Here is a 13,519-nt window from a genome sequence, read left to right as displayed (position 1 = left end):
AAATGCTGGGTTAAAAATAACCCAAGTTGGGTTGGAAATGGACTAACCCAGCAATTGGGTTGTTTTAACCCAGCGGTTGGGTTAAATGTTTGCTTAAAACAACCCAATTGCTAGGTTAAAACAACCCAATCGCTGGGTTAAAACAACCCAATTGCTAGGTTAAAACAACCCAATTGCTGGGTTAGCCCATTTTCAACCCAACTTGGGTTATTTTTAACCCAGCATTTTTTAGAGTGTGTGATTCGGCCGTAGGTAATCACATGATATTGAGCTATAATGCACAGCTACGAGTGTGATATTGCGTTTATACAACCGTTCGACGAGATAAGTGAGTAAATAAATCGGAAAATAACAACGGAGTGTCTTTAAAATAGCTTTTGTGCAGAACTACTTCCTTCCGCCACGGATTCAAATCTCAAGTTGACAGTTTGACATTTGAGCCCAAGCCTCTGTTACTAATGAAACGAGTCGCTTCATTGAAGATTGTATTATGAGTATTATTATGAGGGAGAGAGATCGAGTAAACTAGTGTTTTACCTCCTGCATCTGATATAGCATTCATTCTTCAGGTCGATGTCCATAATATTATATCCATTAAAAATCCGTTTGAATGTCCGCTGAGGAAAGCGATATCTTTGTCTTTGTCCTTTTAAAAGATTGACAGCCAAAACTTCATTGTTCACAACCAGTCACTCATAAAGACGGTGTTTGCCGCCATCTAGTGGTGTAATAATGTAACTGTCACTCAAGTCGACTATTGCAATCACTGACGGACCCTTTCTCAATACCAAATACGGCATATTTATATACAATGATATTTATTGAACAATATTTAAATAGCCATTATAAAAGACAATAGGAAATAAACACAAGCAATTAAATTCAGTCAAAGGTAAAAATCGCTCTAGTATAGGCCATACAGGACTTAAGTTAAATATAGCCTAACGTTGAATATAGTTATGAAACTTAATTTTACCTTTAACCAAAATCGATTTGCTCTGGAAAATGTAATAGATTAATAAGACTAAATATTGCCCGTTTGATACACCCCAAATTAATTATATCTGTTTAACCACAAGCTACATAAGAGCGAGCGGGAAATTCCCAAAGGACTGGCCGAGGTGAAGCTGTCCTCTGCGGATACATGAGTGCTGAGCGGCCGCTGTGTTTATATATGAGGCACATATTTGAGGTCCAAATAACTACATTCTCACCTAACTGTTAAAACTATGTTTCGTAACACAACAACAGCAGTATTTTAAAAACTTATTTGCTCGACCACCATGACAGTCGCTGCATGCGGAGAGATACAAGCGCTGAATCGGTTTGAGTGCCAATACTGGGTGAAAAGGCTCTCAGCCAATCAGATCCGAGAACCAGAAGGAACTGTTGTATAACTCCCCATAAGCTATAAACTAGGGCTGGGCAAATTGACGCGTTAACGCGGGCGAATAATTTTTTCAGCTTAACGCAATTAAAATATTTAACGCAAATAACGCAGCGTCCGTTTTTATATCCATTTTTGCTTAGCGTTACATTATCATCACGCTCTTATTCATGTAAATGCTTCCAAGCGTGACAAGACACAAGCGAACGCGCTGTATGCCAATGTCCTGTGTGTGTGTGTGTGTGTGTGTGTGTGTGTGTGTGTGTGTGTGTGTGTTTGTCAGTGTCCTGTCTGTGTGGATGCGTCTCATGTCAGCTAATCAAGGGACACACACACACACACACACACACACACACACAAACACACACTCGACGCATAGATAGACTCGCGTCAGTTTCCTGCTCACATCGAGTTCTCTTTTGCTCTTGAACAAACAATAACACAGAGGAGTTTGAGTATTCTCATATTAGGAGTCTTAAATTAGTTAAATAACGTCTTAAATGAACTAAAAGAGTTGTGAGGAAATGAGATGCGCGGGACAGCGCGTGAGATCCGCGGCTGTTCTTAAAGAGACAGGAGCACTGATGATGCCTGTCATTAATGTTCATCAAAGAACAACGGGAACAGAGAACACTTTAGCTTTAATGATGATTCATCTATATTTAATTTATTATTTATGCAGTTAAGAAAGATAACTATTACATTTCTGTACATGTATAACAGGGAAGGCCATGGGTAAATATAACATTTATTATTTTGGGTTTATGTAAAGATTGTTCGCTTAAATTAAAAGTTGTTTTTTTAAAGCCTAATAAATGTTGAAATTGGGAGCTTTCAGTTATACTGTAACGTAACGTCATTAATGTTTCATAGACACTTTAGTATCAGTGATACTGGCCTTCATTCATAAAAATATGACAATACAACACATTTAAAATATGCTGTCTTTAAATTGTTGAGTAACTGAAATTATTACAATATCAAAATATTAAAAACGTAAAATATTAAAAACTTGCGATTAATCGCGATTAATTACAGAAAAAAGTGTGATTAATTAGTTAATTTTTTTAATCGATGCCCAGCACTACTATAAACATAAAGCAGGGCTAAGTGGATTTTTTGAAGGGGCAAGTGAAAGAGAATTTTACTTGGCCGACCGGACAAGTATCCTGATTAAAAATTCAATAACAAAAAATAACTAGGGAATCACCAAATTGTGAAAATGATTCTGCATTAATTTAAATGTCCTGTTCTTCGTGATCCCATTTTTCAAACTTTATAGTGTGTAATGTTGCTGTTAGAGCATAAATAATACCTGTAAAATTATAAAGCTCAAAGTTCAATGCCAAGCGAGATATTTTATTTAACAGAAGTTCCCTTTCAAAGCCTACAGCGAACGGCCGGTTTGGACTACATCCTGGTATTTCCTGCTTTAATTACGTCAGTAGAGCAGTTTGTTGACTAACCTCCGCCCACAAGAATACGCGGAAAAGGGGGCGTGGTCTTGTTGCTCCCTCGTGGAGAAGAGGAAGTGTTGCGTTCGGTTCGGTTCGGTTCGGTTCGGTTCGGTTGCGTTTGTCGCCTTGTCGTTCAGACGCTGTTATTTTCATCCCGGAGTCAAATCCCCTTTGTTTGGCCTTCAGGGGCTGTAGTTTGAGCGCGTTCATCTCCCCGTTATGGTAAGAGGCGCGACCTTCCCGGGCAACGTGCACTAAACTGCTGTCCAATCACAACACGGGAACCGCTGGCACAATCAGAACTCGATACGTATTTCTGAAGGAGGGACTTCATAGAACGAGGAAATTCTCAGGCCGTTTTGAGGACAGTGAAAACAGCGGTATACAGATAAGTAAATTGTGTGAAAAATACGGTGTTTTTTACACATGAAACATGAACACATGTTATATTGCACACTGTAAACACAATCAAAGCTTCAAAAAAACACGAAAAACGGGACCTTTAAGATTAATGAATAATAATGTATAATGTACTGATGAGAAATAGAAACAAATGAGTGCATAAAGAAACTCAGTTAGCCTAACATTCTGCGGTAAAAATGGAGAGTTTTTACATGTATAACATATGATAGTTAAGCAACATCACACGACTGAGAGAACTGAATACCATCATGACTGAAAAAAAAAGTGATTTCACATCACAGTTCAATAAACAAGTAATTAATATTAAGTCACTTAGACTTTAGACGCACTATCAACTGTTTTTGTTCTATTTCAGCAGCGAAAATCCCCCAAACAAACAAAGATCACAGCAGAACCACATTTCTTATATTCAAAAAATATTTTAAACAAATTACAACATTATTTAATGCTGTTCAGTGTAAATTATTGAATTTGATTGGTAACAACCCTATAGGGTTTTATTATTCTAATTTAATTTATTGCTCAAATTTAAGAATTTAAAATGAAAGATGAATCATACTTTAAAAAGATTGGGGGTAAAATGCCCTTTATGAAGTTAAAAACATCACAAATATGCAGATTTAAATATATATTAAAGCTGATTTAACACTGATGAGAGTATTGCTTCAAAATAAGTTATATTTATAACGCAGACATTTTTATAACACAAAAAATTCCAATATATTATAAAACTCCTATATATTTTCCTATATAGAGACTCAGAGTGTGAAATAAAGGTAATAATGGAAAGAGGAAGTCCATAGAATTATGGAGAAAAAATACAAACCAACACACACACACACACACACACACACACACACCTGGTTCACTATCTTTGTTGGGACTCTCCATAGACGTAATGTTTTTTATACTGTACAAACTGTATATTCTCTCACCTTACACTAACCCTACCCCTAAACCTACCCATCACACACACACACACACACGTCTGGTTCACCATCTCTGTGGGGACTCTCCATAGATGTTATGGTTTTTATACTGTACGAACATATTCTCTCTCCTTGCACTAACCCTACCCCTAAACCTACCCATCACACACACACACACACACACACACACACACACACACACACACACACACACACACACACACACACACACACACACACACACACACACACACACACACACACACACACACACACACACACACACACACACACACACTTCTCTCTCTCTCTCAATCAGTGATCTTGCAAGGTAACATGTTTATAAGTACTACGCATAGCCAGTCTTCCCAAAAAACTCCAACTCCCAGCGTACTGTTCGCCAGATACTACAACCTGATTGGTCTATTTGCGGCACAGGAAGTGTGGAGATAAACAGAAGCGACTGGGTTTCCATGGAAATGTTTTATACTTTCTGTAGCATGTATATAGACGTAAATCCGTATATTATTTAGAATTACGCAGCTGGTTTCATTATTTGGCTGTTTTAAGAGGTAAACACATAAACTGCTTAGCCGTAAAATGTTTACAAGGGATTAGTTTGGCAGTTAAACTGAATTGCATGCTTTCCACCGTTTATTTCATAATATGCTAGTGGATCTGAGGGACGTAGTAACAGTGCATTTATAGTAATAGCGGTTTGAAGAAGACTAATGGTTTGCTTTCATAACATCATCAACATGATATACTTACAAACTCGGCGGATTTAGCGCGCGCGCACCCATCATAACACACTTCTGTCTGTCGTCCAGGTAACGTTACACGCAGCGTGAGGTGAGGATGGCCGATGTGGTGTTGGGCGTTGGGACAGGTGTGTTTATCATCGCTTTAGTCTGGATAGTGACTCTCGTGCTCGCCATCCTTCTGTCGCGCGCAACCGGCCCAACAAAGTAAGCGCATGCTTTTATGTTTTCGACACAGAATTGGCATATGCATCCATTTATAGTGTTGTACTATGAATAATCATAATGTTATTGCTTTACCAGGCTAGGGATCATCCCTATATTTCTTCTGGCGCTCACCATCACACTGGTTTTAGTGTTTTTCCCTCGCGCACCTGAAGTTCCCTCCACTGAGAGAGCAGTTCAGGTGAGTGGGAGAGCATAAACGGGGCTGTGCTTTCCAGTACTCCCATAGTGTATGATTGCAGGAGAAAATATGTTTGTAATGGACATTTATGGAGCAACAGATTTTGTGTGAAAATAAATCATAAAAGTGGTTGATTTCATGATATTTAAAATCTTAATCTAACCATCCCTTACGAAAATGAACCATGGTTTTACTACAAATAAAACCCAAAAAAAACATTATAGTTAAACCATGGTAACCACAATGGCTTGGCTACTCTAACCGTAGTTTAACCATGGTATTTGTGGTAAAACTGTGGTTATATAAATGGTAATCAATTAGCAAAAAAACATGGTTACTACACTCTTACTATAATAAAACCATGATTAATTTTCGTAAGGAATGTCATGTCAACAATCGGAAAAGTCAGTTAACTATATATTATCATGCTAAATATTGTGCCTTTAGCCCAGCATGTGTGCTTTTAAACATGAAAATGCACTATCCAAACTTAAAGGGCTGTAATTCAAGAATGCTTTGGAATATAGACCTAAGTTTGATCTTGTTTTAAAGCAGACACTTGGCAGATTTTTGCTGAAGTGAAAGCAATTCAAAATATGAAAATATGGAAGTTTAAATTTACTGTAAATAAAAAATACTGTACTAAATATTTATTTTATATAAAATATATATTTTACAAAAATGTTTTAATCTAAAATGACTATAAAATCAAAGCCATATGTCTAACCAAGTTGTGTTCCAAATTTGAAGTTGATATCACAAAAATTGAAGTTCCCATGAGATTTTGTTTAGGCGCTGTACAACAAATAGCCACCGGGTGTCATTGAAATTCCATTCCATTTTGATGCATTTTCCTGTAAATTTCTGTCCAAATGTCACTTCCATCACAAAACAGTCACCAAATATGGAACCTTGAGACTCAGACCTTTCCGACGATATGTGTTTTGTCAAGATTGGAAAAGATTTTGATTATACAGTAGTTAAAATACATGTTGTAATATGAAACATGAAACCGCCCACTAGGGGAGGAGCCCGCTAGAAGAATTTAAAGTACCATTTCCATGGTAACACAACGTCCAATTTCACAGGATGAATTTTTGAGTCTTCAAAAAAAGAGTGCCAGGTGTCCTGCAAGCGGGATGGTGACAGTTAAGAGGTTAACCCCAAAAAACATTCTTTATATTCTTCCATTATAGAAAAACTGTTGCTTTAATTACCTTGAGCGAAACTGAAAATCGTAAGCCTAAGTTGATCGTAAAAACGATCGTACGAGTGATCTTAATATTATGGTCTGTTTCCCAAAAGCATCTTAACATAAGTAGCACTTGAAAATGATCGTAGATCTACGAGTGCTCTGGAGTAATCGTAAAGCTCTAAGTGTATCGTAAGAAGACAGAGTTATGAGGTCACCTACAGGACAACAGATTACACCTTTAACTTTATTCAAGTGCATTGTGATAATACTATAAGGTTTTGATTGTACTTTATTGTACACTTTTGTTTATTATTATTTTAATTTTAATATTCTCGTTATTATCCATGTTGATTAAAAAAAAACAGTTCTGCTGTTTAATATTTTTGTGGAAACTGACTTTGTGATCACTGGATTTTATTTTTATTTTTTATGAGGGCAGGTAACAAACAAAAAAATTATAAATACACATCTGAATTAAATGAGGATATTTATTTAGTCTTTTTGAAAGGTATCTTTTCTTGTTTTTTTTTTTTCAGCCATTTTGTCAGTGCCTCAGCCTGTAGGTAGTTGCTTTATATAGACGTGTTTTGATTGCTAATCCACATCAGATGACAATTATTAGGTTATATTTCAGCACTTCGCAAATGGACAGCAACTCTTAAGTAGCACTTAGAGCACGTTCTCGCGCGTTCATGTTAAGTACATTTTTGGGAAACACACGTGGAATTGCTGCGAATGATCGTAACTTCGCTCGTAGAACGTGCTCTTTAGAGCTAAGATAAAAGGAACATTTATTGAACTAAAAAAAACAATATTTAACAAATAGTAAAAACAGGTGATGTAGAACAAGAAAAAAAAGAGTTCAGTGGTGAAAATAAATTCTGAAAATAAATATTTAAACATAAATAAAAAAATTACACTTTTGCACACAGTATCAACAAGCAAGCAGCATAATAAAGTGCACACTGACTGTACTATACTTCATTTTAAAACTATTTACAACCTAGTCATTTAATGGTTACACTCTAAAAAATGCTGGGTTAAAAAGAACCCAAGTTGGGTTGAATATGGACTAACCCAGCAATTGGGTTGTTTTGACCCAGCGGTGGGGTTAAATGTTTGCTTAAAACAACCCAATCGCTGGGTTAAAACAACCCAATTAATGGGTTAGTCCATTTTCAACCCAACTTGGGTTATTTTTAACCCAGCATTTTCTAGAGTGTAGGTGCACTTAACTTAATCTCTTGTAGAGCAACACCAGCGGTAATTCAGGAAAAAATCTCCCAATGCTCCACGTGAAACTTCAGTCTTTCGACCTTTTACCATCGTGTCAATTCTCAATTGATTTTGATTAATATGCGCGAGAGAGGGAGAGCAAGAGAGTTTGAAGACGGTGAGAGCTGCCCTGTGGACGCCTGTCTGTAAATAATGCAGGGAAAAAAATATCGTTGAACGCAGCAGCCTTGTATCGGCCGATGCCGATACACTTAAAAATCGCAAATATCGTCCCGATATATCGGCCGGCCGATATATCGGTCTAACACTAACTTCGACTTAACAAGCCGAAATCTCCGGTTTCACTGTCTACACGACAACGCTGTAACCAGAGTTTCTAAAAATCTTCACCCTGGCCAGAGTTTTCAAAAAAGTCGGGTTTCAGTGACCAGATACAGCGTTTGCGTGTGGACAAAAAAAAAAAAGCTGCGGTTTTGAAAATACCTGTGTTCGTGTGGACAGGGCCTTACGATTCGCTCAGGATTAAGATCACAGACAACCTCCACAATTATTACAGATTACAAGAGGTCACCAGGTAATACTAATCCCGTGCAAATAGGGCTATTGCCTGATAAATTCGCAGACGCAGCCCATGTCCTAAATGCAGGCTGATTAGGAGATTTGCATTGAACAGATGTACCTAATAACGTGGCTGTATAATGTTTCCTGAATTATCCACGTACAAGTGATTTGGTAACTGTTTTGTAAACGTATTGAATTCTGATATTCAGTGTTAGGTGCACAGTACAGCTCTGTGCGTGAGTTGTTATATTTGACAAAGACATGTGCTCGTTTATCTCTCCTCAACAGCAGACGAGCACAAACACCACAGCCTTTTCCCAAAGTCTGCCTTTGCCAAAAACCAGCGCTCTGAGCTGCCAAGTCACCCTCCTGTCTGCACAAACAAAAAACCATTTACCTTTCAGTCTTCAATAGCAGAGACATGTTGACTGAATCTAGCATTCCCTAAAATTATTATATTACCCCCTGCTCTCAGCTTGAAAAAGATTACATTTGTTTGAGATGTCGCAGTTCATTCCTGTAATGACTCAGATTTACAAATCAGGTTTGAGGTGTTACATTTTCTGCACCTATTGCATTATAAGGTCTGATAGTTGCCTAAATTGGAACATAAATTGAAAAACAAAACCTGATACAGTCTCCATCATTGTCCCACAGTTGCAACTAAGTCTCTGTCTTAGTTAGTATTATAAGCATGCGTGTAGTAGGCCTACCGCTCATTGTGCTAGACTCTGATTTGTGCATAATGCCAAATCCGTGTTACACCCATTGCTGATTTGCTTGCAGCGGGTATGACCAGATAACAGTTTTTTCTTGACAGGTGACAGTGTGTTGTATGAGAAATGGGTAACCCTTCGCTGTTGTACAAAGGAATAATATCACAGTGCCAATTAGGCCGGCCCCAAACAGGAGCTCACTGCCGCACATTTGATGCCACATTAATAAAACATGGCCTCTGCTCTGTGCTTCGCTAGCTGGCTAATTGGCAAATTAGAAAGTGAGATGCGTTAAACGAGAGAACACTGCATTCGCTGGAGACAGAGCTCCCTCCCACATACACATGCATACACACACACAAAGACATCTCTCTGTCTGTAGTTTAATGTAGGTTGTGGCCTCTCCCATGATTTAGGCCTCGTACTCTAGTTCAGGTCCGTAGGGACACAGAGTGTCATTAGTATTCAACACTATCACCCTGTTCACATTTAATTCTAACATGGAGGGAAAAACAGACAGCAGAGTAAGAAATAATAGCAAGAACGAAGTTGTAGTTGCTCAAATAAGGGTAAGCCCTGATACATAAATATTAATAGTCATATCTATATATCAACATTTTATGTCTTATACTGTATATTAAATATAAAGAAGTATTTTATCATGCATTAAATGTTTTATATTTCTAGTTTTCTATTTTAATAGCCTATAAAATGTAATTTATGCCTGTTATGACGAAGTTGAAAATTAGCAGCCAGTACTCCGCTGTCCTTCATTAAAGAGATAGTTCACCCAAAAATGAAAATTAGCCCATAATTTACTCTCCCTCAAGTCATCCTAGGTGTATATGACATTCTTCTTTCAGATGAATAAAATCTTGAGTTATATTACAAAAGTTCAGGCTAATCCAAGCATTAGAATTGGATTCATAGTTGCTCTGTTTTTGAAGTCCGTAAAAAGTGCATCTGCCCATCATATAACTGCTCCACACAGCTCTGGGGTGTTAATAAAGGCCTTCTGAAGTGAATCAACGCGTTTGTATAAGAAAAATATCCTTATTTAAAACTTTATCAAGTAAACTTTCGACCGACGGTCTTCCCTGTTCAATTTATGGAGAAAGTGTTGAAAGTTCCCCTGCCGATGGAAAGACTAACGCGACCAGGTCCGCTCGTCATGACGCCACGTACGCATCTTGAGTTTCACTTTCAACATTCAACACTTTTCCATGGAATGCGGTCGGTTGAAAGTTTACTTGATAAAGTTTTAAATATGGATATTTTTCTTACACAAACGCGTTGATTCACTTCAGAAGGCCTTTATTAACACCCCAGAGCTGTGTGGAGCAGTTATATGATGGGCAGATGCACTTTTTATGGACTTCAAAAACAGAGCAACTATGAATCCAATTCTAATGCTTGGATTAGCCTGAACTTTTGAAATATAACTCAAGATTTTATTCATCTGAAAGAAAAATGTCATATACACCTATGATGACTTGAGGGTGAGTAAATTATGGGCTAATTTTCATTTTTGGGTGAACTATCCCTTTAATCCTTCTAATATTTATTATTATAATCAGTGTTTAAACCGGTTTTTAGTTTCACACTATTCTCAAAATCATTTTGGCACTTTCATTAGTGTCTTGTGCTGTGTTAAAGGGACAGTTCACCCAAAAGTAAAAATTCTGTCATCATTTACTCACTCTTAAGTTGTTCCAAACCTGTATAAATGTCTTTGTTCTGCTGAACACAAAGGAAGATATTTGAAAGAATGTTTGTAACCAGGTTCCCACGGGTCCTTGAAATCCTTGAAAGTTTGTGAATCTGAAAAAAAAGAAGAAAATGTCAAAGCCTGAAAGTGCTTGAATTCATTTTGTGTAAGAAGTTTACTAGAAAAAATGCCATATTATTCCCTTCGGTCCGCTAATGTGTTATTTCGCCAACACTTCGTGGCCCGTGCATACTAGCTGGCTTGAGTTACGTTACTTACGAGCATTTACGCGTTACGTTTTTCCCGCGTGAGGTACTTTGTGTTTTACGATGCCATGACGTTCACGCACGAAACTACTACGATGGTACCTCAACGTTTTCAATGCTTACACCGAACCCAAATGCTCAGTCAATGACAGTACGTATATTGTGTTCAATAAACATTTGTGATAATCTGTTGCCCAAATATTTTATTTAAAGTAATGTTGAATTGCTTTGCTTGTTAAGATAATGTAAACCCATGAGGCAAGAAAAACTTAAAAGCATATTCATATATCTAAAAAACTAATGGTTACACAAGCCTAAGCTCTTTTCAATAAAATCCATGCAAAAGTTAATATCAGATCATTGTAGAAAACAGTGTAGGATGTGCCGAATATTCTTCAGCTTTATGCAAAACAGAAAGCCGACAAATAGAATATCAGACCTCTGTCATATGGCCAAAAATAAATGCAAATTGAAAACTGTAACAATGTATATGTAACCTTACTCTCACTTGAAATGTGTCCCCACACGTGCTTGAATTTGAGGGTATTGGACCTGGAAAGTCTTTGAAAGGTCCTTAAATTTGAAGTTAACCAAGGTGTGGGAACCCTGTTGTAACCAAGCAGATCTTGAGCCCCATTGACTACCATAGGCTTTTATTTTTTTGGTATGGTGGTCAGTGGGGCCCAAGATCTGTTTGGTTGCCAACATTCTTCCAAATATCTTCCTTTGTGTTCAACAGAAACTCATACAGGAACAACTCAAGTGTGAGTAAAGGATGACAGAATGTTCATTTTTGGGTGAACTGTCCCTTTAAATGCTCTAGTGAGTCTAGTGGGTTGAAGTCAGAATTGGTTAAAAGAACCCTGCTGACCTCTAGTGGAGAAAAGCAGAACATACTAAATGGATTTCATGTTAATTAAAAATATAAATGGAAACATCAGAGCCCTCCTGGCTTTAATTACTTTCCAGTAACTGTATAATATGTTAAATAATTCACGCCGTAAGCCTGTGATGTTTTTCAGATAGTGGATATGTTCTTCATCGGCCGGTACGTGCTCCTGTCCTTGGTGAGTGTGGTCTTCTTGGCAGCCCTGTTCATGTTGCTGCCCTTACATTTCCTGGAGCCCGTGTATGCCAAGCCCCTGAGAACACACTAGACTGTGAGGCTTCGTGTGCCAAACTCCTACAGATATCCCAAAGCAGGGCAGCCAACCTGGCAGCGCCGCAGATCAGCGAGCCCCGCTTGAGATGAGAGGACAGCAGCAGGTTCCAGGGCTTTTGTCTTCCTGTCCAAATCAGAGACGTCCACATCTCTCTAAGACGCAACGTAGAGTGCATCATGTGCACTGTGAGCGTTTTTACGAGGGTCTGGTTGGGTAAAGTTTTTGATGTACAGTTTAAATGTTAGTTGTGTAATGCTTCCTGTATGTTGCAATTTCGTCATTTTGTGTATTACTGTTAAAAAAAATACAATTTATTTTTATTTCAAACTTCCAGTTCCTGTTAATTTCTTCAATTAGTGGTGTTTGCTAAGGAAGCATCACTATTACTATTACTCAAAGTTAGGATTAGCATTTTTCAAAAATCCATAACCCTGGGTATGAAACTGAGTATTAAAGGGTTAGTTCACCCAAAAATGAAAATTCTGTCATTAATTACTCACCCTCATGTCGTTCGACACCCGTAAGACAAATGAAGATATTTTTGTTGAAAGCTGATGCTGAGAAAGGCTTCAGACAGGCCTCCATTGGCATTCAGTACATTTACACTCACAAGACCCATAAAAGGCACTTAAAACATCGTTACAAAGTCTATCTCACCACAGTGGCTCTACAATAATTTAACGATGCGACGACAATAGTTTTTGTGCGCAAAAAAAAATCTAAATAACACCTTTATCCAACTTGTTCTTGTCCTCTGTGTGTGCCTCCACGACGCATGCGCGAGAATATGGCGGAGATCCGGCGTTCGGACACATGACCCAGAAGCGATTTGTTTACAAGCAGAGGAAGACGCGCGTGTCTAAGCTGTTGGATTCTACATTGATCGTGCTTTAGGTCTCGGCGTAGTTCTCAAAATGGGACTTAAGTGTGCATTTCATGGATTCCTGAACGCCGGCGCTACGTCATATTCTCGCGCATGCGTCGTGGAGGCACACACGGAAGACAAGAACAAGTTGGATAAAGGTGTTATTTTGATTTTTTTTGCGCACAAAAACTATTGTCGTTGCATCGTAAAATTATTGTAGAGCCACTGTGGTGAGATGGACTTTGTAACGACGTTTTTAGTGCCTTTTATGGGTCTTGTGAGTGTAAATGTACTGAATGCAAATGGAGGCCTATCTGAAGCCTTTCTCAGCATCAGCTTTCAACTAAAATATCTTCATTTGTGTTCTGAAGATGAACGGAGGTCTTACGGGTGTCGAACGAAATGAGGGTGAGTAATTAATGACAGAATTTTCATTTTTTGGTGAA

General features: G+C 37.9%; 1 protein-coding gene across 1 annotated transcript; it reads left to right on the top strand.

The window, feature by feature from the left end:
* The first annotated feature begins 4,630 nt into the window (after window positions 1-4,630).
* On the top strand, window positions 4,631-12,532 carry tmem218 (transmembrane protein 218). Its single transcript, XM_079804404.1, has 4 exons — window positions 4,631-4,768; window positions 5,027-5,164; window positions 5,261-5,363; window positions 12,068-12,532. Exons 2-4 carry the CDS (start codon window positions 5,055-5,057, stop codon window positions 12,200-12,202), a joined length of 348 nt encoding a protein of 115 aa, XP_079660530.1. The 5' UTR covers window positions 4,631-4,768; window positions 5,027-5,054; the 3' UTR covers window positions 12,203-12,532.
* The last annotated feature ends 987 nt before the right edge of the window (window positions 12,533-13,519 follow it).

Source organism: Gobio gobio (genome assembly GCF_949357685.1).
Source record: "Gobio gobio genome assembly, chromosome: 22".
Classification (NCBI taxonomy): domain Eukaryota; kingdom Metazoa; phylum Chordata; class Actinopteri; order Cypriniformes; family Gobionidae; genus Gobio; species Gobio gobio.
Note: the sequence above shows the minus strand (reverse complement) of the source record. Positions and strands in the feature narration are given on the sequence as shown.

Excerpts from the sequence above, each read along its gene's own strand:
- tmem218 (XM_079804404.1), top strand. The coding sequence starts at position 5,055 with ATGGCCGATGTGGTGTTGGGCGTTGGGACAGGTGTGTTTATCATCGCT. Across the intron at positions 5,165-5,260 it reads CGCGCAACCGGCCCAACAAA|GCTAGGGATCATCCCTATAT; the intron begins GTAAGCGCATGC and ends TTGCTTTACCAG. Across the intron at positions 5,364-12,067 it reads CCACTGAGAGAGCAGTTCAG|ATAGTGGATATGTTCTTCAT; the intron begins GTGAGTGGGAGA and ends GATGTTTTTCAG.